Here is a 24,128-nt window from a genome sequence, read left to right as displayed (position 1 = left end):
GTGCCTGGACCTCGGGTGAGGGGTCACACAGGGTTGTCCCACCCCCTCCTTCGAGCAGGGCACGGGGTCAGCCAGGAGCAGGGCTGCTGTGGCAAAGGCCCATCCCTGCTGGCGCATCCCATGCCCGCCCCTGAACTTGTGCCCCAGCCTGGGCACTCGAGCTCCTCTGACTGGATCGGCCCCACGTGGATCCCGTGGAACTGGACTCCGGGTTTGAAGCCCCAGCTGGGGGGCAGCAGCAGCAGGTGGCACCCAGTCTGCTCTGAGCATTTGGCTCCTGCCACCTGCCCTTGGGAAGCTGGGGCAGAGGCCTGGTGCTGGACACAGCTCTGATGGTCTTGGGCTGAGCCCAGCCCCCCATAACCACAGCAGGTACCTCAAACCCAGAGGCCTCCAGACAGCAGCATCCAGGAGGGCTTGCATGGCAGTGAATGCTTAGCATGGGCTAGGTCAGCCCTGGGACCCCCAGAAGAGCCACCCCCCCGCCCCAGTCCCAGCAGTGGCCACAGTCACTTGGCAAACTTTATTTTTCAGGAAAACCAAAAGCAGACGTACCTCTTGGGGGGGGGGTGTGAACCCATGGATGACATGGCACATGAGAGTGAGCAATAAATACACACGTACATTCAAGTATCAGGCGCCCTTCCAGATGCCCCAGGGTTGCCCACTCTTAGAAGCAGGGTCCCCATGCTGATGGCAGGGCTGGCCCTCAAGCCTCTCTGTGCCCGGGGTTGGGAACCTTGTGGTTGCCACATGCCCTTGGGACTGAGGGGCTGTGTGTACCCCAGAGCTGGCAGGGGTCTGGGAGAGTGGGTAGCCATGGTCCCCAAATCTTGGGGTCCCTGGCTTGGTGCCACAGCCTGGACCCCCCCTCAGCTGGTGAGGGGCAGGTGCTCATGGGGTCCCCAGGGTTGAGTTGAGCCATCGCCCACACCAAGTGGGTGTGGCGCTTGCTGTCAGCTGGCACCCCAGGACCAGGCCTGTCGGCTCCAGGGTGGGATGGGGGCTTGGAGTTCATGCCCTGTGTCTACCTTGTGGACAGGGCCCAGGGCAGGACCTGCCTGTCCCACTGCCATGCCAGGCTGCCAATGCTGGGCCCCCTGTACTGCCTGGCTCCTCCAGCAGCTGGTTAGGAGCAGGGAGACAGAGGGGACAGGAGCCTGGACAGCACTGTCCTCCAGGACCAGCTGGGGACAAGCTGCCTGTATTGCTGGCAGCCCCGAGAGGTCTTCCCAGACCCCCACGTGGGCCCTGGGGAGATGGCGGGATTCACATTTGGCTGGGCATAGCGGAGTCCAAGAGGGGTCCAGACAGCACCGGGGTCAGGGCCACATGCCAAGGGCCTGGCTGGGGCAGGGCAGGGCAAGGCAGGGCCAGGCCTGCAGGAAGCCAGGACGGTGGGCAGCTCCAGGCTGAGCAGCCCAGGGAGGGGTTGCTGGGGGGCCGTGTGCCTGGTGTCGGCTCAACAGGAAGGGCTAGAGGGCTCGAAGTGGCCCTCAGCCCTGGCTTCCTGGGCTGTCCCAGTGTGGGTGGTGAGGGCACTCCCCAGCGTCCAGAGGTGGGGTGCGCGGCCTTAGCTGGCACCTGGCTGGCACTGCTGGGGGGGCTGGGGCGGCCCGCTGGCCTCCTGCTCCTGGCTCCCGGTGAGAGCCACACGCTGCTCGTCCATGCGCTTGGCCTGCACCCTCTGGATGAGGCTGAAGAAGTCCTCATCTGGCATGGTGGGGCCCCTGGGCAGCACATCAGGGGGTGGGCAGCGCTGATCATCGATCCTGGAGGACTGGGCAGACGTGGCAGGTTGGGGTCACCCTGCCATGGCCCGCAGAGGGCCCTGCAGGCCTGACTGCCACCTCAGGCCCCCACATCCCCCAGCCCTGGCAGTGTCTCCTGGAGCCACAACCCCCAGCCAGAATGGGTCAAGCGATACCTGCTGGGTGTGGAGTGAGCCGAGCCTGGGACTGGGCTTCTGGGGCCCCCCTAGGTCCCACTCCCAGGGTCTGCTGACCCCCGGGAGTTGGCTGGGACGTGGCTGTCCCTTGGCACTGGCCTGGAGGGACCCTGGGGGGCCTGGGGTACACAGCTCCTGAGCCTGTGATGAGCACCCCGGGGCTCCCCCTCGGGCCAGTGGCCAAGCCTTTGAGGCCTGGTGCCCTGGCTTGGACGCCAGGTGGCCTGGGGGGCTCCCAGGCTTCTCTGCAGGGCCTGGAGCAGGAGGGATGGGAGCTTCTGCAGCTGCTGGCGTGTGCGTGCAAGAGGCCAAGGGGCTCTGGGCCTCTTAGAAGGGGCTGGCTTAAGGGTGGCGGCTGAGACGCTTGGCCCATGGCCCTGCTTCTGCCTCCTCTGTGGGAACGAACATCACATCTGGAAACTGCCAGGCCTTGTGCGGGACGGCATCGCACCCCCAGCCCAGCCCTCCTGAGTCTCCTGAGCCCCAACCCCAGCTCTCCTTCCTGCTGTAAGGGTGCCTGTGTCACTGGCAGCCCCAAGAAGTCTCCCCAGGCCCCTGTGTGGGGCGGGTTTCATGAGAGGCCAGCGTGAGGGTCCCAGAGCTGGAGAAGCCCAGGCCTGGCTCCTATGGGTGTCCAGTGACACCAGCCACGCAGCCCTGTCCACCAGCCTGTCGCTGTGCTCCCTGGAGGCGAGGGGTCCCAGGACACGGCCTGAGATGGGCCAGGGCTACTGCAGGCCCACCTGGCATCTCCCCACAGCTGGCAAAGCCCCCCGCCCAGCCTCTAGGCTGCAGACCCACCTGATACTTGATGAGCATGTTGAAGAACTCGTCCCCTGGCTCCTGGGGGTCCCCATCACCGCGGAGGTGGCCCACATTGTTGTGGGTGATGCGCAGGCCAGGCAGGCTGCCCACGCTGGCCCTCTGGTCATCCAGCCGGCGGCTCTGGGAGCTGGCGATGAGGTCGAAGAACTCCTCGGTCTGTGGGGAGGCTGTCATGGACGGCTGGGCTGCGGGGGCAGAGGGTGAGGCCTGGGCAGAGACCTGCTGAGCTCCTAGGGACCTGGCTGCCAGAGGCTGCTGATAACCCGACACACGTTCTGGGGCGGGTGATCACGTGCTACGCGGAGACAAGTGGGGGCTCTGCAGCTGGCCTGCCCCACCCCTCACGGTGAGCTGCTCCGGCTCCCCAGGGTCCAGTGGGCCTGGCAGGAGACCCTGGCTGCCCCAGAGGCCCTGTGGGGAAAGGGGATGGAGCCTGGGCCCTGACTCACCGACCCTCTCCTCCAGCGAGCCAGCGGCTGTGGCCTCGGCCGCCCCTGCCTGGCCCTCCTCCAGCGGGCAGCGCTGGTCATCCATGCGGCTGCTCTGGAACTTGCTCAGCAGGTCGAAGAAGCACTCCTCGTCGGAGGACGGGGCCCTCGGGATGCTCTGCGGGCGGGCATGGGGTCAGGGCAGCCCAGGGCATGTACCAGCCACCGGCAGAAGTCAGGACCCTCCGCGCTCCCCCAGGATGCTGCCCCCTCTCCCGCCCAGGCCTCAGCTGTCCTCCCTGGCCACCCTTGCCGGAGGCTCCCTGGCTGCCCCTGGGTCAGGAGCCCACATCCTCTGCGTCCTCCTTGTGCCCCACTTTTGAGCCCCTGTCCACCTGGGCCCAGCTGCACCTGTCCAGGCCCCCAGCACAGCACTGTCCGTGCCAGGGGACAGACAGACGGACACGTGAGCAGACCCTGGCAGGAGGGAGCCTGGGTGGCTCTACTCATATGCTAGCAGTGGGCCTCGTGGCAGCAGTCACGGGCAGACAGAGGTGCCAGTGGCAAGCGACCTCACCCAGGGCACGGGGCCCTCCCAGGCAGGGCAGGGTGGGGGCAGTGGGGTACGATGTCCTGGAGTGGGGCGCAGGCGGCTGGGTCCAGGCCCTCCGAACGTGGGAGAGGCACTAAGGCTCCAGCCCTCCTTCTGTAAGCCAGGGGCGGCTGGAGGGCAGACTTGAGGGACAGATAGTAACCCCCAGTGGGGCCACCACCCAGGGCGGTCCCCAGGCTGCCTGCCCCGTCAGTCCACCCCACCCCCACAGCCCGAGTCCAGCACCAGTCCTGCCCGCCGTTGGGGTTCGGGGTGAGCTCAGGAGCCTGGCCAGCGGGGCCTGGGCCAGGGTTGCCAGGGGTGACCTGCCCAAGGCGGAAGGGGAGAGCCTGACACCAGGTCCCTGGGCCTGTGAGCCAGCACTGGCCTCAGCTCCTACATCCACAGGGGCGTGGAGGCTCCCCTGGCCCAGAGCCAGGAGAGGGCTGAACAACAGCGTTGCATCTAGAGTGTGGGACACGGCCTGAGGTTTCTGCCACCTGTGGTCCCCATGTGTTGGAGACAGCCCTATGCCCAGCGTCTGAGGCCTGGAAAGCCGTGTGCCTGGCCCTAGGTCACCCAGTGGCAAGAGAGCAGGTCCTGGGGACAGTCCCAGCTCAGCACCAGGCACGGGTCTCCAGGGTGATGTCTGGGACCAGCCAAGCCGTGGGGGCAGGAGGCAGCCACAGCTGGAAAAGGAAGCCCCACCTGCTTGGGGCTCGCAGCACCCCTCCCCGCTTGTCAGGAGCTAGGAGAGAAGGGGGACCCTCAGCCGAGAGTGCACAGGCGCAGGCAGGAGGCTGTGGGGCCTCGACCCAGCCCGGTCTGCCCCAACCCGACAAGGCAGGTGGGGCTGCTCGGCCAGGCCCTCTGGGAAAGGCAAGTCAGGGGCCCCCTGGGCTGAAGCCTCAGGGGAGCAAGGTTTGCCCAGGGCCCCTGCCCCCCCCCATCACAGCAGTGCCACCTCCGGGGTCCTGGACCGGTCAACCCCGACCCCAACCCTGAGCCCCGCTGCTGGGTGTGAGGCGTGGGGTCCTGAGGCCCAGGTAGAAAGCTGCAGGGGGCCTCACCCCTACCCAGGAGCAGCACTCTGAGCAAGGGCGTCACCCCCCACCCAGCCTCTCCTTGTCCCCAAACCCCGACTCTCTCCCCTGAAGTTCCCAGAGTTCCTCCTGAAGTCTGGCTGTAGTCTGCCCTGCTGTCTGTTAAGCCTGGTTCCTACAGGAGAGGGCACAGATTGGTCAGGTCTGCCCCACCTGGGCCAGCAGAGGCCCCTGTGCCCCCCAGCCTCTCCTGGGTCGGGGACCCCACACTCACGCCGTACCACGGGCTCCTTCCTGCAGCAGCAGCCAGGAGCCGGGAGCTGCACAGGGCGCCTGGCCAAATGCAGCCTGGGAAGGACGCCAAGGTGCCCAGTGCTGCTGCCGCCGCCAACACCTGCCCCAAGTGCCTGGCGCTGCCTCACTGCCGCTGGCTGCCGGGGCCCCGCGCTCACTCAGTGCTTAAATAGGACCCAGGGAGAGGGCTCAGCCCTCCCAGCGCCGCCCTTGCTGGATCTCACACAACACCCACGAGAGCGCGCGCAGGCACATACACACACACACACTCTCTCTCGTGTGCGCACACACACACACACACACACATACACAAGCACGCACGCACGCGCACACACCGGGCTGCTCTATAAACACTTCCAAGGGCTCCTGAGCTCAGCAGCACGCCCCTCCCTCCCCTCGGTGCGGGCGTCAGGGAGGCCGTGGGGAGGACAGCCCCTGGGAAAGCCCTCTTCACCCTCACCACCCTGGGGCTCCCTGCAAGGTGGGGCCAAGGGAGCCCCCGCTCCACTCTGAGACGGGACCCCACAGGCAACTCTGGGGTCGGTGGCTGGTGATGACGGCCTGGGGCTCCTGTGAGAAGGAAACAGGGTGCACTTGAAGAGGCCTGCGGCTCTCCAGGGTCCCTGTCTTCTTCCTGTGATGGAAGGTCGGGGGCGGCCCCAGGCTGGAGGGAAGGGTGGGCTGCAGGCAGGCACGGAGCTAAGAATACCCAGCCCGCCCATGCCCTCCACAGGCTGGGACACTGATGAGGCCCGGGAGCGACTATTTTTAGGCTAATTTCTGGGAGTTTGGACCCGGGGACCCTTCTCCCGAGCTCTGGGCTCTCCACACCTGCACACCGCCTCTGTGCACCCCAGAACCCCGCTGGCTGCCCGGTGCCTACCGAGGGGGCGCGAGCAGCAGCCTGTGTCCCCTGCTTCCATCCGCACACCTGGCCATCGGCCGGCCCTGGCCATCTGCCTCTCCCCACTTGATAAAGCCGACACTGGGGCTGGAAGGGCAGGCGCCCACAGCTCCCGGCACCCCAGACCCCAGGCCCCAGGCCGAGCAGTGGGCCCAGGCTGCACAGCCACTTGCCCTGCCCGCAGCCCACTCACACCTGGCTAGGGGAGCGGGGACCCTGGGTCACTGTCAGCCTCCTGCTGTCCTCTCCATCAGAGCTCTGTGCTCTAGCCGTGTCCCTCACACGGCCCCAAATGTGTCCCCAGCCCCTGGCCCCTTCAAAGGACAACGAGAGCCCCCCACTCCCCCTAGCAGGAGCTGCAGTCCCGGGCATCTCCGCTGGGGGGCTCCAGGACACCCCAGGGGCTGCTGGCTGCCCCACCTCCCAGAGGCTCCTGTGGGACACTCAGGGCTGGGGTCCCTGCCAGCTGGCCCGGAATCCCCGAGGGGCCCCAGGTGGAGGGACCAGCTACCTCAGCCAGGGCAGCCAGGGCCTTGTAGGGAACATGGCCCTGCAACTGGCAGACAGGTCTGGAGGCCCAGTGTGGCCGGGGAAGGGGAGGGACAGAGGGAAACTGAGGCCTGAGAGGGCCAGGCTGCCACCGGAACCTCTGCCTTCCCAGAGTGACCAGGCTAGCCTGGTTCCGCCATTCCCCTCCCTGTCCTAGCTGAGGGCACCTACCATGCGGGGCACCTGCACACGGACATCGGCACTGTCCAGCGGAGAATGGGTGCCCTCCCGAGGCCTCCTCTCGGTGGCATCCGGCCCTTCCTGGTACTTCCGGCTCCTCACAGGGAGGGGCAGCGAGTCCCTGCCAGGCCCCCGCCAGTCCCCGCTGTGGCAGGTGTCTCCATTTTGCTCCTGGGAGGGCAGATACGGGCGGGAGGATTCCAGCCAACCTCCCTAGCTCAGGATGGCCTGGGGGTGCTGCCCCACTCCCACAGGGCACACAGGACCCAGAGGGAGGAGGAGGGGAAGGGTGGGGTTCTGGGTACAGGGCTGTCGGCCTTGTCGCCCAGGAAATAATGGAGCATGGTGGCCCTGAGCCTGGAACCCATGCTGGGCCCTGCAGGCGTCCACACCCACCCCGTGCTGCAGCCAAGGAACCCAAGGTCCCCCAGCCAGGCCTGAACAGCACCACACATGGTCCCCAGAACTGTCTGGGGTTTGCCGTGCTCTGCCAGCTCCTCACCAGTGATGCCTCTGTTTCCCCTTTGGGCAGGGAGCAGCCAGGAGCCTCTAGGGAGGATCACAGGGCCCTGGTGACGCAGCTGGCAGGAAGGCGGGGCCGTGGGGGGGCCAGGTGCGGGGCCGCTGGGGGCCTGGTGGCAGATGGGCCCAGGCAGGGCCTCCCGTGGCCAAGGGCACATTTGTCTCCCAGCAGACAGGGCCAGGCCATGCCTCGAGAGCTCAGCAACCGGCTCCCCAGGGCCATCAGCCTGCCTCCCACATTGGCGTGTGCCTGCTGTTCCCTGCGCCCACTTACCCGCTCCGGGGGCAACCGCAGCAGATCCCAGGCCTCCATGCTCAGCCTCTGTGTCCTCTTGGGCCTGGCCCCTGGAAGACAGTGTGGCCGGGTCACCAGTGAGGGCCTGAGCCTGGGGCCTAGGCAGGGGCCCTGGGGGACCAGCAATGGGGTTTCGCAGCTCAGCCCCACGAGAGGGATCGCCGTGTCTCTGTGTCCCAGGGTGGTTGGCAGCAGACATGCCAGCCCAGGTGGGGGTGTCTGGCTTTGGTGCCCCCACCAGGATGATCCTGGAACACAGGGCTTTCCTGGCCATGTCTCAGGCTCCCTGGCACATCAGCTCACCCACTTCCGCCCGGAATCTCTTCCTGCCTCCGTCCCGGGCCCATGGGGCCACCCCATTCCCCTCCTGAAGTCACTCCATGGTGGCCTGGGGCAGGCAGGGCCTCTGGGTCCACCATGGGCAACCCAGGCCGGGTGGGCTAGGGGGAGGCCCCAGATGAGCCCCAGGTCGGCCGTGCAGGGCCTTTCCCAAAATCACAGCCTGTAGCAAGGCGACAGCTCTCAGACACTCGGCAGCTGTGCTGGGCAAGGCGAGGCTGCGCCAGCCTTGGCTCCCTTCTGGACTTGTCCCAGCCATGCGACCCCGTGTCCTTGGCCACAGCAGAGGGTGGAGGAGCAGCCAGACTGACCAGACGCATGCTCAGTGGCAGAGCCAGGTCCCAGGTAGCTGGACGGCCCCTGATCTTCACCCCAGACCACCCCTAGCTGGGGCAGATGCAGCTTGCCCTGGGGTCCAGTTCCAGCCCTGCCCACACAGGCGGGAGGTTTGGGGAAGCTGAGGCCAGCTTCAGGTGCCGCTCGAGGAGTGGGGCACAAGGCCTGAGGACAGCCAGCCTGGCAGGATCCCCACACGGGGAGCCCAGACTGGGAGGACCAGGGTCAGGGCACCCAGCCAGCCTCAGGAGAGGCGGCACACGCTCCTGCTGGGGACAAGGGTGGAGAGGGCCAGGCAACTTGAGGACCCCCAGCCTCTGCACTGCCCCTGTGGCCACCTATAAGAACCTCGTGCCCACCCCTCAACTTGTCCTCCCAGGGCCCAAGCCCCCTCTATCCAGACACGTGTGGGACGCAGGCAGGTGGGTGGACATGGAGCGCAGCAAAGTGTGATGAGCCCAGCACTCCTGGTGCCAGGAGGACACTCTGGTAACTGGGCCTGGCACTGCCCACATGGGGCTTCCACACACCTGCATGGCCAGCCAGGCCCCTCCTGTCCAGCCGTTGGCCCAGGCCAGCCCACAGTGAATGTGCTGGGCACCCTGAGGAGCAGGCAGTGGCTCTGAGTGGCTGGGACAGGTGGCAAGGAGAGGGAGGGTGTGGGGACCTGGGGACCTGGGGACCTGAGGGGTATGGGTCTGCCCTCCCCTGTCCCACTTGGGGCGCTGACAAAGACACTCCTAGCCCCTGCGGTCCAGTGGTCACGAAATGAAGTGACCTCGATTCGGAGGGTCTGACTAGGAGGCTGCCAGCCTACCCCACACTCGCTACCGCGGCCCAGAGCACCCAGGATACGGCGACCTGCTGCCCCTCCGCCCCACAGTGCCCAGAGCAGCCCCCAGGCCCAGTGTGGCAGCTTGCGCTGCAGGGGTCGGGATGGGGAAGGGGCTGGGGTCCTGAGGGGACCCCACCTCAGATCGGGGGAAGGGACAGTGGCCACCCCCAGGCCACACAGAGCCTGGGACACTTCTGAGACCCTATGTTCCGTGAAGGACGCAGGACAACCCTGCCCGGGAGCTGCAGGCCTTCACTCACCGTCCCCAGCCAGGACCCTACACCGTCTCAGGCCCCGCCAGGCAGGGCCTGTTTCTCGGCTCCCTGGAGCACTGCTGCGAGACTTGGTCCCACCACGTGTGCCGGGCCTCGGGCCCTGCTGCAGCCCGTACCGCGCTGCACAGACAGGCAGGGCCTTCTGCGCTCTGTCCTGCACCCTACTGCCACCTCCTCCGTGTGGCGGGCGGGCAGGGCGGAGGCTCCAGGCCCAGCTAAATGCACCCTCTGTCTGGAGTCCGCCAGGGCCCCACGGCCCCCGCTGGCTTCCTGTCCCTCCGGCTACCCAGCAGAGGTCTGGGAGCTCCCTGGCTCCGCCATTGTCTCTGTCCCTGGCGGGCTCCCGAGTCCTGTCCGTGGGCAGTGCACCACCCTGGCCAGCCAAGGGCAGCTGCCCTGTGCCCCAAAGCTCCGGGCCCATCCCCTCTCACCCACGGCAGCTGTGCCGCCCACTGTTCCCACCCTGCTCAGTGCCCAGCCTGCCCCTCACCCCTCCTCTTCGCGGGACAGATGCAGTGAGAGCCGGGTTAGGTCCCCTTCCGCCTGCTGCCCCCAGCTTCCCCTCTGCTCTGCTGGTGCCAGACCTTCGGGCCCAAGGTGATGGCTCATGCGCTGCTGCACCGCAGGCAGGGCACAGGGGTGGAGGGCGCCTGCCCCAAGGCCCAGAGAGTAGCCCAGGCCTGCTGGGGGCGAGGCAGAGGACGGACAGCACGATGGGGCCCAAGCTGCCCTCGCCGTGACACACTGGTCATGCTGCTCCCCTGCGCTGGTGCCTCGTGTCCTCAACGGCACAGTGGGGTGGGCGGGCAGCCCTAGGAGTGGGACAGTGAGCCATCCCACGGGGTCCCTGCCCACGGGCCACATGCAGGAGCCCCTGCTGGCCGGGCAGGGCCGGGTCCAGCTGTACAAAGGTCGCCTGTGGTTATTAAGCAGGAAGGGCAAGCAGTGCTGGATGCTGGCCTCGAGGCCAGCAGCCAAGGGGCCCCACGGCCACCCGGGCCACACCCGCTGTAGCGAGACCTCCACCCCTGCACCCCTGCCCTGCCAGATTTGCAGCCCCCTGCTGCCGCTGATGCCCACCTAGCTCCCCAAGCTCCAACTACACCGACCATTGAGGGCCTCCAGGCAGCTTCTGGAAGGTACACCCAGTGCTGCAGAATGGATGATGTTGTGCCCCTAAAGCCCCTCCGCACCCTCCCCGAGAGTTCAGACCTCGTGGTCCCCAGCCCCCGCCCTGCCGCTCACCTGAGTGGGGGCCTCCCCCAGGGCCACCCAGACTCTCAGGGCCCGGGCTTGTCCTGAGCAGCTGCATCCCAGCCGGATGCCCCCAGCCCCAGCAGCGGGCAGGACGCACGCTGCCGTGCCTACTGTAGCCCTGCCACTGCGGCCTGTGGGGGAGGCTTCTGCTGGCCGGGCGGGCAGGGTCTGGCACTGCTCAGGGCAGAGCAGGGAGGCGGGCGGGAGGACAGAAGCGGTCTTGTCCCCGGCTGCTCACCCGTGACGTGCGCCCCCTTCCTGGCTCGGACGGATGAGGACGCAGAGCGGTGGGCCGCTGCGGGAGCTGTTCCAGGAGCTGCCAGCCCTGCCCCCACCTGCTGCCTGGCTTCCAGGGGTGGCCACGCTGGCCAGCGGACTCGGGTGGGGGCCGAGCCAGGGAGCCAGGGCTCTGGGTAGAAAGCCACAGCCGGACAGACGCAGCCACACCCCACCCACATGGCTGCCGCCCGGGGACTCTGGGGACGGAGCCGGCCGCCCTCTGCTCTCAGCACCCATCCCAGTGTAGATCCCTGAGGGAAGCACCCCGCTGCACGCAGCCCTTCCCAGGCTTTGGAGACCTGGGCGGGCAGCTCTGCTCACTCCCCCAGCTGGCGCAGTGCCCTCCCCGGCCTGCACGTATTCATCTGTCTACTCCTTGGGGAGCGCGGCGGACGACCAGCCGCCCGAGAACGAGGTCACCAGCGGCCCTGCCTGCTCCACCTGGGGCTGCACCTGATCTGCACCCTGGGCACGCGTGGCTGGGCTCCTGGCTGAGCCCCAGCTGGCAGCGTCCCTGGTGGCTGGCCCTGGCCTGGGAAGCTCTTGCGTGGCTGTGGACAGCAGTGGGTTTCCCGTTCTCCCTGCTGTTGGCCCTGTGGTGCCACCGGGACCATGGGTCCAAGGGGCTCAGGGAGACCACAGGTCCTTGGTGTCGGGGACAGTGGGGCCCGAGGGTGCTGGCATCCAGCTGGCCGCCCTTTGCTCTCGCTGCCCCTGCCTCTGGAGCACACACTGCTGCCCAGCTCTAACCTCCGCTGGTCCCTGAGCTGCCCAGCGGGGACCATGGCCTGCCTGTCCCCCAGCATGCTTCCGTGCCCCAGCTTTCTGCCCTCTCACCCACCCCCGTCAGCCCCGAGAGTGGCGAGGGCATCTGAATGGGGGCCACTGGGAGGCAGGACAGGTGGACACTCAGCTGTGGGTGCCATCCTGGGCCGGGGAGCTCGATGCCCCTTGGTGGGCTCCTTCCTCAGCAGCCAGCGGCAGCTCCCTGCCTGTCCTCTGCACCCAGTGGTGCCGCACGGGGCACAGGCCCCGGCATGAGCTCCCCTCGCTCCCCAGGGTCCCTCCCGCCACACTCATGCGTGGACAGCACCCTGGCTGTGGCCAGGCTGAGGCTGGAGCGTGAGGAACAGGATCCACACTGGGCTGGGAGCTCACCTTGGGCCTCGTAGCCGGCCAGGTCCAGCTTCTCTGTGGCCGCCGGGCTGCTCAGCGGGCCCAGCGCCAGCTGCAGCTGCGCAATGTTCATTCGGGCCGTCAGCTCCCCATTGCGGTCCCCGATCTGCCATGTGCAGGTAGGGGTGAGGGGGGGCTCTGGCCCCACAGGGCAGGGCTGGACAGCCCAGGCTGGCCCCCGAGGGTGGAGTCTGTGGGTCTGTCCCTGGGCGTCCCCTGAAGTGCTCAGGGTCTCAGGCGGCCTAGCCTGCCCGGCTATGCCTTCCTCAGCACCAGAGACGGGGATCCACACTGCGGGTGTACATCTACTCTCTGGGTGAGCCCCGCTGCCCCGAGGCCTTGTTCCTTTGGGGTAAGGGCAGGGGCAATAGAAGGGCCCACAGGGAGCCAGTACCCTAGGGGTGGAGTCGCCTCGCTCCCCACTTTCCCCGGGGAGGCTGGAGGGACAGGCAGGAGGGCACGGGGCTTGCAGCAGCACTCACCTCCTGGGAGATCTGCAGGTGCTTCTTGGCGAAGGCCAGGGCCTGCACCGGGCTCCCCATGGACACGTACGCATTCCCCAGGCTCCAGCACGCTCGGCCCTCGCCCACCCTGCAGAGAGGGAAGGGTCCGTGCCCACGCTCCCACCTGCCCCCCGCCCCAGGAGGGCCCAACAGCAGCCACCACCTTGTGACCCCAGGTGTCCTGTGCCAGCAGCAAGGATCGCCACAGGGCCCCCAGGCCCAGCAGCGCTGAGAGTGTAGCAGGACAGCATGTCCTAGGCTGTGGTGGAACCCCCACCACACCCACGGGCCGGGGCCTCCCCAAATTCCTGCTGTCAGGGAGCAGCCCCAACCAGATGCAGGAACCCTACCCGCTCAGAATCATGAGCACAGCAAGACTTGGTGGCGTATGCCTATTTCTCCCAAACTTTGGGAGGCTGAGGCAGGGGGGTCACAAGTTAGAGCCCAGTCTAAGTAATCTGTCTCCTTATTGTGACCCAGTCTCAAAACATACAGTAAAGTAAGCGCGGGGGACGTAGCTTAGTTCAAAGGCCCTGGGTTCAGGGCTGAGTTCACACACACACACACACACACACACACCCCTGTAGTTTGATCCCCGGTACTGAAAAACAACAAAACCCTGGAAAAGCCTGAGTGTAAAGTTCTTCCCGGGAGCTGGTTCTGACTTTAGGGGGATTTTCGGGCCCCTCTGTGCAGGGCAAGGGCAGTACCGGGTGGGTGGGGGCTGACTGGGCTCAGACCCTCGGCCTGCCTCGCCCCCTAGTGGTCGGTTTGGCGATCTCGCCTGTGTGTCCAGAGCAGGCAGCCGGGCCCCTAGGCCATCTGTTTTCCAGTGCAGGGGAGACGCTCATGACAGGGGCTTAAGCACTGCACAGGGAGGAGGTGGTGGCATTTACGCCGTCACACGCCGTGGGGCTGCCGCCTCTGTCTGCCCCAGGACGTTTCCATCGCCCTGAGAGGACCCCGGGGCCACTTGGAAGTCCTGCGTGGACCTCTCGGGCCTGGGGCTCTCAGCCAGGCCCCAGCCCAGCCCCGTGTAGCACCTGTCTCCCAGGGGGGGGGTGGCCTAGACATGAGCGTGGTGGGGGCCCCGGGGTCCCAGAGCCCAGCCGAGGCCTGCGCACCTGTCGGCCAGCTCCTGGGCAATGAGCAGGTGCCGCAGGTGGAACTCGGCTGCTCGCTCGTAGTCCCGCAGCAGCGTGTAGGTGTTGCCAAGACTGTAGCACGCCTGCGCCTCCACCGCCTGGTCCCGCAGCTGCCGTGACAGCTGCAGCGTCTTCCTGCGGAGGGAGCAGAGGGTCAGCCCCCGGGCAGAGGGGCAGAGGGACAGACACGGGCTCCTGCTCCCCAGCCGGGGAGAGGCGCGTGGCAGGGAGGGAGCCTGTGCACGTCTCCACTGCAGGCCTCTGGCTGTGTGTTCATCCTACAGTGGCCACAGCAGATGGACCTGGGTCCCCACCAACTCTCCAGAGTTCTGCGGGGGTCCGGGATGGCCACGCCCCCCACTCCAGGCCTGAGGTGAGCACCCGGGGCTCACGGCAGGGCCTGGCCCTGACAGACAGCCCTGTGCCACCCAGCAGCACGACAGGCCAGGAGGCCCGGAGAGCAGCCCCAGCCAGGGACCCCGACGCCTCACGCCTGCCTGGTGCCCTGGCTCTTGGGGAGGCTGAGTGGTCGGCCACCCCCCCCCCCGCCGTCGCCCAGCCCGGGGTCCTCCCCCTCCCCCCGCCCCGCCTCCGCCTCGGCTCCCCCACTGTGGGCGGGGCGGGGTCCGCCTACTTGTAGTACTCGGCAGCCACATCGAAGCGCCCCAGGAAGATGTGCGCGTTGCCCAGGTTGCTGTAGGCCCTCCTCTCAGCTGCCTTGTCCCCGAACTCCTTAGCGATGGACAGGCGCTGCAGAGAGGGCCCGAGGCCGGGGTCACAGAGCAGCCCCGGGCCCTGAGGGGACAGGCAGGTGCTGCCCCCGCCCAGGACGCCTGCCAATGAGGAGCCCCGGCAGCCAGCGCAGGTAAAGCAGGGGTCGGCGGTGCCTGTCCTTCAGGCCTGCCTGGCTGATGGAGACCACCAGGCTCCAGCCCAGCGCAGCCCACCCGGTGTGCAAGCTGCTCACCTCCTTGTGGAAGGTCGTGGCCTCCGTGAAGTTGCCCAGCAGGTAGTGGGTGTTGCCCAGGTTGCCGTAAGCCCGGCCCTGGGCTGCTCGGTCACCCAGCTCCTTCACCAGGCTCAGGTTCCTCCTGGGGTGAAGGCGGCGTGAGCCGTGTCCCCCCTTCGCAGGGGCCCCCCACCCACTTGGCCTCAGATGGAAGGTGCCAGGCACTGGGCTCTCCCAAATGTGCCAGCCAAAGGGGGCAGCAGGACAGGCTCCCTGGCTCCTGGGCCACTGAGCCCAGTGGCTGAGGCTTTGGCCCGCCCCACAGTGGGACTGGGGTGAGGAGCACGGGGCTAGGTGGGCAACTCGGTGCCCGGATGTTCGCCCATCCCTGTGGCCCGCACATGCAGCTCTGCCCAGCCCCTGCCTGTGGCCCTGCCCGTCCACGGCGCCCACTCACTCGTAGAACTCTGAGGCCTTGCACAGCGTCTCGCGCACGTCGGGCGGGAGGCGCCCAGGGTCCTGCGCCGAGCTCCAACACAGCTGCTTGCCCTTGGCGTGGTACACGTTGCCGATGTTGTACAGCGCCCTGGCCTCCCCGACCTGTGCACGGCGTGAGGGGCTGGGTGTGCCTCTAGGTCCCCCAGGGCCCGTGGCCCACTGTCCTGGCTGTCCCAGGGTGAGGAGGGAGCCAGGGGAGCCCAGGTCTGCTCCTCCCCTCTGCCTTCGGGGGTGGTGGAGGTGGCCAGGCCCTCAGCTCTGTCCCTAACCCTAAGGGCAGAGCAGGGGTACAACTGGCCCCTGAAAGCCGCAGGTTCCCTGCCCCAGGGGCTGAGAGGAGCTGAGTGAGGATACTCGGCGGGCGGCTTGGGCAGCCAGGTCCCAGCCCTGAGCGTCAGCATGAGCCGGAAGTGGCCCCTGCTCCTGAGGGACCTCAGACTCCTGGCACTGGGGGTCACCCTGCCTGCCCTCCTGAAGGGGACATGCAGTGGGGCTCGATCGAGACACAGACAGAGGTGGGTGGGAAGGGCGAGCAGCCCAGGGGCTGGGACGGCCACCTCCCTTGTGCCCCTGCTTTGGAGATGACAACTGACCTTGTCCCCCTGCTCTTGGGCAATGTCCAGGTGCCGCTGGCAGCAGACGACAGCCTCATCGAATCTGCCCAGGACCTTGAGTGTGTTGCCCAGGTTCCCGCTGGCCTTGGCTTCCCCAGTGCGGTCGCCAATGGTCCTGGAGGGCAGGAAGGAGTTAGGGGCCAGGACCGGCCGCTTGGGGCTGGCCAAGGAGCCTGCGTTCGGGCTGACAAGGTGGGAGATCGGGACGGGTGGGTCTGGCCTGAGGGCAGCCACGGGCTGGGGTCCCTGGTTCAGGGCCACTTCCCCTGCCGGGCCAGAGTGTTAGCAGTGAGGTTGGTGGCCAGGTCCTGGCCCAGACCCTGGGCCCAGGATTGAGAACTGGGCTGGGGGGGGGCATCAGGTCAGGGGGGCCGGGCGAGGAGAGCACCTGGGCAGGGCGGGAGGCAGGGAAGGGGAACAGCTTGGGCAGAGGGGACCCTGTGGAGGCCGTGGGGTGGTGGGCGGGAGTGGAGGGTGCAGGAGGGAGGCCCAAGCCTGTTGAGCCTGGGTCCCAGGGAGCACAAGGGTCCCCAGGGGCCTGGACACCTACAGAGCAGGGGCAACACAGGGAAAGGAAACGGGCCAGAGTCCCAGGCCACGGAAGGGCGGGCAGGACGTCCGGGTGTGCAGGAGACTCCCGGGACACGGTCAGATGGACAGGCAGGCATGGAGCTGGCCACTCACATACGTGGGCAGATGCATCTGGCTGGACAGCAGCCACTGGGGCCCCCTTGCTCTCTGGGCCCCAGCAGCTCCCCAGGACAGGGCCCGGCCCTGGAGCACTCACCGGGCCAGCAGCAGGTCATGTCTGTGGAACTGCAGGGCACGGCCGTACTCCTTCAGGTAGAAGTAGGCATTGCCCAGCTGGCTGTAGATGGCGCTCAGTGTCTTCAGGTCCTCTGTGCCCACCTGCACCGCCGCCTCGAAGAAGGCCACACCCGCCTTGAAGTCGCCCGCCTTACACAACCGCTCACCCTCCAGAGCCAGCTCCAGGCACGAGGCCTCCATCCTGGGTGAGAAGGGGTGTCACAGCCACCCCGACGGGGCCACCTTCCGGCCGCGCTGCTGCCCATGGGCCTGGACGGGCACCTGTGCAGCTCACCTCTGCTCCAGTCTCCTCTGCCCCTGCCACTGGGGTGCAGGCGCCCAGGGAGAGGCGGAGTCAGGACTGCAGGAGACCCTTGGCCAGCACTGGGGCTCAGTTTTGGCCAGGCTGGGGCAGGAGCCACCTCCCGACCACTAGCAGCACAGGCGGAGGGGCCCGTGCTCCCCAGCACCATGGCACCCTGGGGTGGACCATGGAGGCTCGGGGGCCTTGAGGCTGGCTGGGAGCAGCTCAGGAAAGAGAGGATGGAGCCGGGTCCCATGCTGACCCAGCCGCTGCATGGCCAGCCCAACATGGGTCCGAATCCACCCACATCCCACAGGTGCCACAGACCTCGGTGCCACTGCCCTTGGTGGAGGCTATGAGGGACAAGCCCCCCACCCTTGGGGCCTGCCAGTCCGGGGACCTAGGCACTGTCCTTTCCTGGCAGTGCCGCCTCCACTGTCAGCAGCCTCGGGCTCAGACCAGGCCCTTGCAGCTGGGCCGTTCCTGGGAGAGGGGAGTGGCCCCTGCTCAGGGCAGGGTGGCCTGGACTAGGGGTGCTGGGAGCTTGTGGCCTTGCCGCTGAGCGTCTGGGGCCCTGGGGCATTGCCTACGCAGTGCCAGGCCGGGCCTGGCTGGGGTGCGCCTCCCATGGCAAGGCCCCAGTCTGGTCTCCCTGCCACAGGAGGCCGTGGGCATGGCATTCCCCCTGGGCACATGGCGGGGCACTGCTCCCCAGGATTGCAGACCCTCAGGCAGATGTCCTACATGGGGACACGGCAGCTCAGGCGTTTGAGTGACCCCGGGGTCACTGCCCGGGGGACAGCAAACTCCTCTCCTCCACAGTGGATGCTGATAGAGTTGGGGGCCCACCACTGCCTGCTCCCCAGAGGCTAGCAGAGAAGGGATGGGGTCATCCTCATCCCGCAGCCACCTTGGTGGGCCCTCTGGGGGTGGCCGTCCCGATGGCAAGTTGGTCGGCGTGGCAACCAGCCACAATACAGCTCCACTCCTATGGCCACACCACGCAGGGCTTCATAACTAAAGCCTGTTTGTCCCTGCCCAGTGGTCTCTGAACAGCTGGACAGGGGCCCTTGCCACTGTCCTTTGGGGACGTGAGTGTGGGTTGGGGACAAGGTGTGAACTCAGCAAAGGAGGCTTCTGTCTCTCTGAGGGCCTGGGCCAGAGGCATGGGGAGGTGCAGGGAGGGGATTCATGTGGCCAGGAGCCTTCTCTCCAGATGCCGGGGAAGCCCCCACCCTCCCACTGGGCTGTCCCACCTCTTCCTCTGCATGTTCCGCATCTTCTGCACGTATGGCCACAGCTCCAGGCCCACGGGCAGCAGCAGTGGGCGTGGGCGGAGGGTGCCATACACCACCTTGCACACAGCCTTCTCTGCCAAGCTCAGGGCCAGCGGCTGGCCCTCCATGGCTGGGGCTGCAGCACCAGGCCGTGGGCATCTCTCCCGCCGGGCCTGGGTCCCCAGGGATGCGCCAGCCTCCGGATACCCTGTCCTCTTTGCCCCAGGGAGCCAGGCTGAAGGCTTGGCTGCCTTGGCTCTGGGAGACCTGGGGCAGGTACTCTGGGGCCTCCATCCCAGCCTGACCCAGATCCAGGGATCAAGGGCAGCTCAGAGGTGGGTGACACTGACGGCAGAGGCTGGGCAGGCCGAGGGGGCCGGTGCATAATCCTCCTACCTCCTCTGGGGGCCAGGAGGAGCTCAGTGCTTAAGCCAGCAGCCCTCGGAGTGTGTGGCGTTGGCCACCCAGCGTCCTTGCCAGCTCCTCGGGAAGCTTATGCGCAAGTCCAGCCCTGTGGCCCGCTCTGTGTCCCAGCCCTGGTCCTTGGGAGGCCGGGGCTGCCCATGCTAGGTGGTGAGCTCCACCACAGCACCTGCCTGGCCACTGGAGCCTGACCCAGGTGGGCAAGATGGGGTTCTGATAGGGTTGGCACCTGTCCTCTCCTGTCCTTGTGGAACCCCCCGTCTGGTCTGCTGCTCGCCTGACCCAGCCTGGCCCGACTGCTGCAGCCTTGTGGGCACCAGCGCAGGTGCCTGCAGCAGAGCAGGCCATGCTGACACAGGACACAGAGTCCTTGATGCCCCACTTCCTGCCCGGGATCCGAGGCGAGCACCAGGCCCCAGTTACCCAGTGTGTGGGCCACACGGGTCAGGGGAGGCCATCCCTCGCCAACTAGGCTGTCCCCAAACACCCCAGGCCCTGGCCTCCTCCTCCGCTGCCCCCCACCCCGTGCAATGCCTTGAGGAAGCTGAGTGTGGAACCCTCTGGGGGACAGGGGGATCCCCCAGTGCAGAAGAAGACACTGGGTCCAGCTACAGACAAGGCTTCAGGGGCTCCAAGGGGCGAGGTCCTCATGCCAGGCCACCAGGGCAGGGTGCTGAGAGCAGTCTGGCCTCTCGCTGGCCCCCACCTGCCCACCCAGGGCCACTGGGGAAGCTGAGTGGCAGGGGTCCTCGAGGCTGAGCAGCTAAGGGCAGGAGGCCCCAGGCCCGGGGCAGTCCTCTCCCAGCTCCCGATCAGGCCAGCCACGGTTCACTCAGGGACAGGTCGGCGGGGTAGGGCCAGGCCCTTGGTCTCCCCAGACCCACCCGTGGCAGATCTGCAGGCCACCCTCTCCCTCTCCACAGCATGCTGCAGGCCCCTGAGGCTTTGGTCACCTGTCAAGGTGCCCCAGGACACTGGGGACCCCAAGAGGCTGCAGCCACCTGGGCTGGGCTGTCTGGAGCCCCCAGGAGGCCCGTGTAGCCCAAGGGCTGCCAGAAAGCCCACGCTCAGGGCTAGAGATGGGGGTTTGCTGGGGAGGGGGCTTGACGGGCCCCATCAGCCACGCCACCCCAGGCCATGTGACCCCAGTCCCTGTCTGGGATTTGCCACCTCGGTGAGCTGAGGCACAGCAGCCACCTCTGCCTCTCTGGAGGAGAAAGACCCTGACCCTTTGGGAACCAGCCCTGCCTGACAGTCCCACCCCGGGGTCCTGACCCAGATTCACTCCCCGACTCACTGGCAGGATCGCTCCCCGTGCCTCTCTCTGTGGAGGTGGCAGTGCCAGACCACAGAGGCCAGGAGCCAGGGCACCGTCTGCCAAGGTTCCGTGGCTGCCTGCCGGTGTCCTGGTCAGTGGAGAGGCCAGCATGGCTGCCATGGCCACCACTTCCTGTGCCCCCCCAGCCTCAGTACCAGCAGAGGCCCCGGGGAGCCGTTGGCTCACAGCCCCAACCCGCTGGCCCTGGCCAGGCCCCTGACCCTTCTGCCCACCCCTCTTGGCTCCATGGTCCCCTGGTGCCCACGCCAAGATGGATTATCAGCCCCTCCCCGACCTGCCTCCCACTCTGAGGCACAGGAGCCTGGCCAACCCTCTAGACCCCTGTTCACAGGGCCCCAACTCCCCACCCCGTCCAGTCTCCCGGAGGGCGTCCCACGGAGTGACACTCTGGATTCGGGCAGGACTCTGGGAACAGGAGTCGCTGGGAGACAGACCTCAGAGTCAACAGCCCTAGGCGGGAGCCCGGGCCAGGAGCCAAGGGGCCTCGGGTCTCACTCCCCAGGGCCTGTCGGGTGGCGCCCGGGTGGGGGCCAGGGTGAGTGGGGGTCCATAGGGAGCCCAGGGCCGCGCCCGAGCTGCTCCTTCTGGGAGCTGGTGGCCGCCACCTGGGGTTTATTGGAGCAGAGTGAGAATAGCTAGGATGGGCCCAGCCGGAGCACTTATCTGCTGGCCCATGGGGTCTGAGAGGCCGGGAGAAGAACCCGGGTCCCCCTTCGGAGGCCCCCATCCCAGAGCCCTGCTGACCCCACCTGGCCCCCACTGCTCCTGGCTCCCCAGTGGCCCTTCCCACCCCATCTGGGGACTCTGTGTGGGACCCATCTCAGGGTGCCAGTCAGGCACAGCTGCCTCCTGGAGTCCACGCCCTTCCAGGCAGGGGAGTGACATGGGTCCCCCAGAAAACGCAGGGCACCCCATCCACCTGGTGTCATGAGCCCAGCCGCAGCCCTGGCCCCCATGCCGGCAGCCGACTTGTGTTGGAAGGGACAGGTGACATGTGCATCTCTTCCTCCCTGCTCCTCACCACCTCGGTACCCCCCACATCTGCCTGGCCCCCAGGGACCCGAGGGGAGGCCCAAGTGCCCTCCCTGGGGGCTCATGGTCCCTCAGCCCGAATCTGGCCAGGCTCAACCTTTTGGGCCTCAGCTGGGAGGAAGGGATGCCAGGCCGGGCCCAGGGCCTCTCCTGTCCCGAGAGCTGTCCCAGCCGGGAGGGCTCCCTGAGCTGGGTTTGCCTGGTGCGTTTCTACAGGACCCCTGGCTGGGGCGTCCCATGGGTGACTCATGGGTGTTAGCTGGGTGCCGGCCCCCGGGGTCCGTATGAGGGTCTCTCTCCCAGGGCCACAGCTGCCTCCCACCCTGCACAGCCTGCCCACCCCTCAGGAAATGCCAGGCCGGGGGCACTGTGGGGGGCTGGGGCCTCCTGCATCTTCGGAGGACCCGTCCCTGCCCCTGCCCCTCCCTCTGCACTGGCCGGCTCTGGCCCTGGAACCACACAATGGGTGCTGCCTTGGGCAGCGGGGGGGAAGAGCAGAGCAAGTGGCCAGGGGCTGCCTTTGATGTGAGGTGCTGGTGTGGCCCGGCCCCCAGCAGGGAAGCCCCGGGGCCCAGAGTGGCTAGAGGCACGAGAGCCGCAGCACCTGAGTCAGGGCCGAGCGCCCACTGCAGGGACTGGCCTGCCTCGGGCTCTGCCCCAGGGGCTGTTACTGAGACAAGCGCCCACCCAGCCCCAGGCCGGCCTGGCCCTGCCTGCCTGCGGTTTGAACAAACTTGGGGGACCAGGTGCTGCAGCTGCCCGGGCAACCCCCTGGGGAGCACCCTCCCGGGCGGGGGTCACTGGCAGGAGCAGCCGGGCAGGGCCATGCAGCAGCATCAGATGCCAGGCCGCCTGCGGTCTGCTGGAAGCCAGTGTCTGCCGGCAGGTACACGCCCACCTGGCGGCCCGCTGCGGCCCGGTCCCGCCGGCCCGGGGCTCAGGCGGCCGGGCGGGAGCCCTGTCTGTGCCTGCGGTCTCTGGCCGTACCGCCCAGCACTGTCGCGCGGTGCCAGGCTGGAACGGCCTCTGGGCAGTGAGCCCCTCGTGGAGCCGGGCCCTGCGGCCAGGCCAGCGCAGCCCGGGGGAGACGCCGAGGCCCGTCGGGGTCCTCGGGCTCGGGGAGGGGCCAAGCCCGTGCTGGTCCACTGCTCTCCCCGCGCCGCGCCGCTCCGGCAGCCAGGGAGCCGCCTCTCGGTCACGCCGCGCCCCGCCGCCGCCTGGGCCGCCTTTGTTCCGGGGGACCGCCCCCGCCCGTCCCCGCTGTCCGGCCCCATCCTACCTGGAGTAGAGGCGCCTGGCGGCCGGGCCCGGGAGCTCCTCGGCTGCGGGCGGGGCCGGGCCTGCCATGGGGGAGCAGAGAGCGCCGCCCGGGCTCGGCCTTGGCCTCCCTCGTCAGCCGTCTGCCCGAGCGAGCGAGCAGAGCCGAGCGTCTGGATCGCGGGAGGAGCCGAGGAAGTGATGTGCGCGGGGCGCCAGGCCCCTCCCGCCGCCACAGTGATGTCACCGCCGCTCGGAGGGGAGGCGAGGCTGGGGATAGGCGCCCACCGCAGCGGCCACGTCCGACCCTGGGGAGTGGGGAGCGGAGGGCTGGGGGTGCAGCCCGCGCTGCGGGGCGGGGAGGGAGCCGAGGGGCTGGGCGGGGCCGCCTGTCCCCACCCTGAGGGCTCCTGCGGGCCACCTGCACCTTCAGCTCCGCTTCCACTGGCCGCAGGTGCCTTCCCCCGGGTGGCGCCCTCTCCTTGTAGAGCCCTGGCAGTGGGGTGCAGGTGGTGGGGTGCTTGCTTCCGTGGGGCTTGGGCCCGGATGGGGGACGCAGAGACCCTGGCCCGGCCCCATGCCCTGAAGACCACACTCTGGATCTCGCGTCCCTCCCAACCTTGGTCCTCCTGCTTGGGGAAGCAGGTGCTCCGAGAGGTGGGTAGGGCAGCACTGCCCACCCAGGGCCCCACACCCCGACTTCCGCCGTGCCCCCTCTGTGATCTCCCAGCCCTCTCCCTGGCCGCCGGCTGTGGCCTCGCTTTGGCTCTGTCCAGCCCCTCCTCAATCCTCCCGGTGCGGTGCAATCAATAGGGAGATGCCAGCCCTGGGAGAGTGGCTGTGCCCTGTGGTGGGGCAGGGACAAGCAAGGGAGCGGAAGTGGCTGCATCCCTTGTGAGCTCCTCCCCAAGCTTGGCCGGGCCAGGGAGCCGCCTGAGGCCAGCCGAGGGTGAGCCAGACCTCAAGCAGATAGCCTGCAGCTCAACGGCTCCAGGCAAGGAAAAATGCCAACAAAAATAAACCCGAGGCAAAGAGGGGCTGTGGGCCTGGGCTGTTTTGCTCCCCGGGAAGCGTGGCAGGCAGCAAGGAGACCCTGTGCCCAGGACCGAGGAGCCAGCGGCCCCACCCCGAGGGCCACCCAGCTGCTCCACGGCGGGCGGGCGGCAGCAGCTGTGGGAACCACCTGGTCCACCGGAGTCCCAGGCTAGGCCCAGGCCGGGCCAAGGACCGTGGGCTTCGGGCTGCAGGCCGCCTCCCCGGCCCCAAGGACCTCACCATCCTGGAAGCCGGGGCCTGGGCCCGGCCATGTGGTGCTGGGTTAAGGAGGTCCCAGCACCTGGCCCCGCCCAGAAGCCCATGTGCGTCCCTAGGAGTAGGAGGTGGGAGGCTGTGCCTGCGCGGAGACACCAGGTGTGCTGGGAGCTGTTGCCTGTCACTGCACTGCCCAGAGGGCCGTCCTCTGTCCAGAGAGACACAGATGGAGCGTGACAGGAGCACACCTGGTGCCAGGCTGACAGGCATGGCCGACCCAAACAAGGAGCGCCAGGGTGGCAGGTCTGGGCGGGGGTCCCAGGGCACCCAGCTGCCGCCCTGCCCCACACCCAGCCTCTCCGATGCTCTTCGCTGTCCTGGCCTCGGGGCACCAGGCCTTTCCTGGCCCAGCACCCTGCACCTCCCTGCACTCCGGTGGCGCGTGATGCCCAGCTGGCAGAGCTCCCTGGGGGCTACGCGCACCCCCCTTCCGTCCTGACAGGCAGGGCTCTCAGAGGAGCCTTAGAGCGAGGAGACAGGCCTGTGGCACCTCCTTCCGGGTGCCAGGCGGCCAAGGGAGCCGCCCAAGCCAGGCATTCTGAGCTCCTAGAGGCTGGCATCATCTTGAGGCACGCCCAGCCCTGCTGGTGGT

At 67.9% G+C, this 24,128-nt stretch overlaps 1 protein-coding gene across 5 annotated transcripts; it reads right to left on the bottom strand.

Moving 5' to 3' along the window:
* Nucleotides 1-509: 509 nt before the first annotated feature.
* On the bottom strand, nt 510-22,456 carry Gpsm1 (G protein signaling modulator 1). Of its 5 annotated transcripts, XR_015439724.1 has the most exons (15): nt 22,248-22,456; nt 16,574-16,795; nt 15,766-15,901; nt 15,132-15,274; nt 14,693-14,816; nt 14,360-14,475; nt 13,705-13,860; nt 12,560-12,668; nt 12,060-12,183; nt 7,560-7,630; nt 6,755-6,934; nt 3,223-3,379; nt 2,750-2,958; nt 1,928-2,340; nt 1,650-1,780 (listed from the first exon to the last, which is right to left on the bottom strand). XR_015439724.1 is itself a non-coding variant. In XM_004848893.4 (14 exons), the coding sequence occupies exons 1-14, from the start codon at nt 22,313-22,315 to the stop codon at nt 1,574-1,576; spliced, it is 2,022 nt and encodes a 673-aa protein (XP_004848950.1). In that variant the 5' UTR covers nt 22,316-22,438; the 3' UTR covers nt 510-1,573. The 5 variants fall into 5 exon arrangements, 4 of the variants coding, with proteins under 4 accessions (XP_004848950.1, XP_004848953.1, XP_087038804.1 ...); XM_004848893.4 differs by lacking the exon at nt 1,928-2,340 and having other exon boundaries at nt 510-1,780; nt 22,248-22,438; XM_004848896.3 differs by lacking the exons at nt 1,928-2,340; nt 12,060-12,183; nt 12,560-12,668; ... (5 more) ...; nt 16,574-16,795; nt 22,248-22,456 and adding an exon at nt 10,611-10,789 and having other exon boundaries at nt 510-1,780.
* Between the last annotated feature and the right edge of the window lie 1,672 nt (nt 22,457-24,128).

Source organism: Heterocephalus glaber, unplaced genomic scaffold (genome assembly GCF_053883595.1).
Source record: "Heterocephalus glaber isolate CG9 unplaced genomic scaffold, H.glaber_assembly_v1.0 deba00001479, whole genome shotgun sequence".
Taxonomy (NCBI): Eukaryota; Metazoa; Chordata; class Mammalia; order Rodentia; family Bathyergidae; genus Heterocephalus; species Heterocephalus glaber.
Note: the sequence above shows the minus strand (reverse complement) of the source record. Positions and strands in the feature narration are given on the sequence as shown.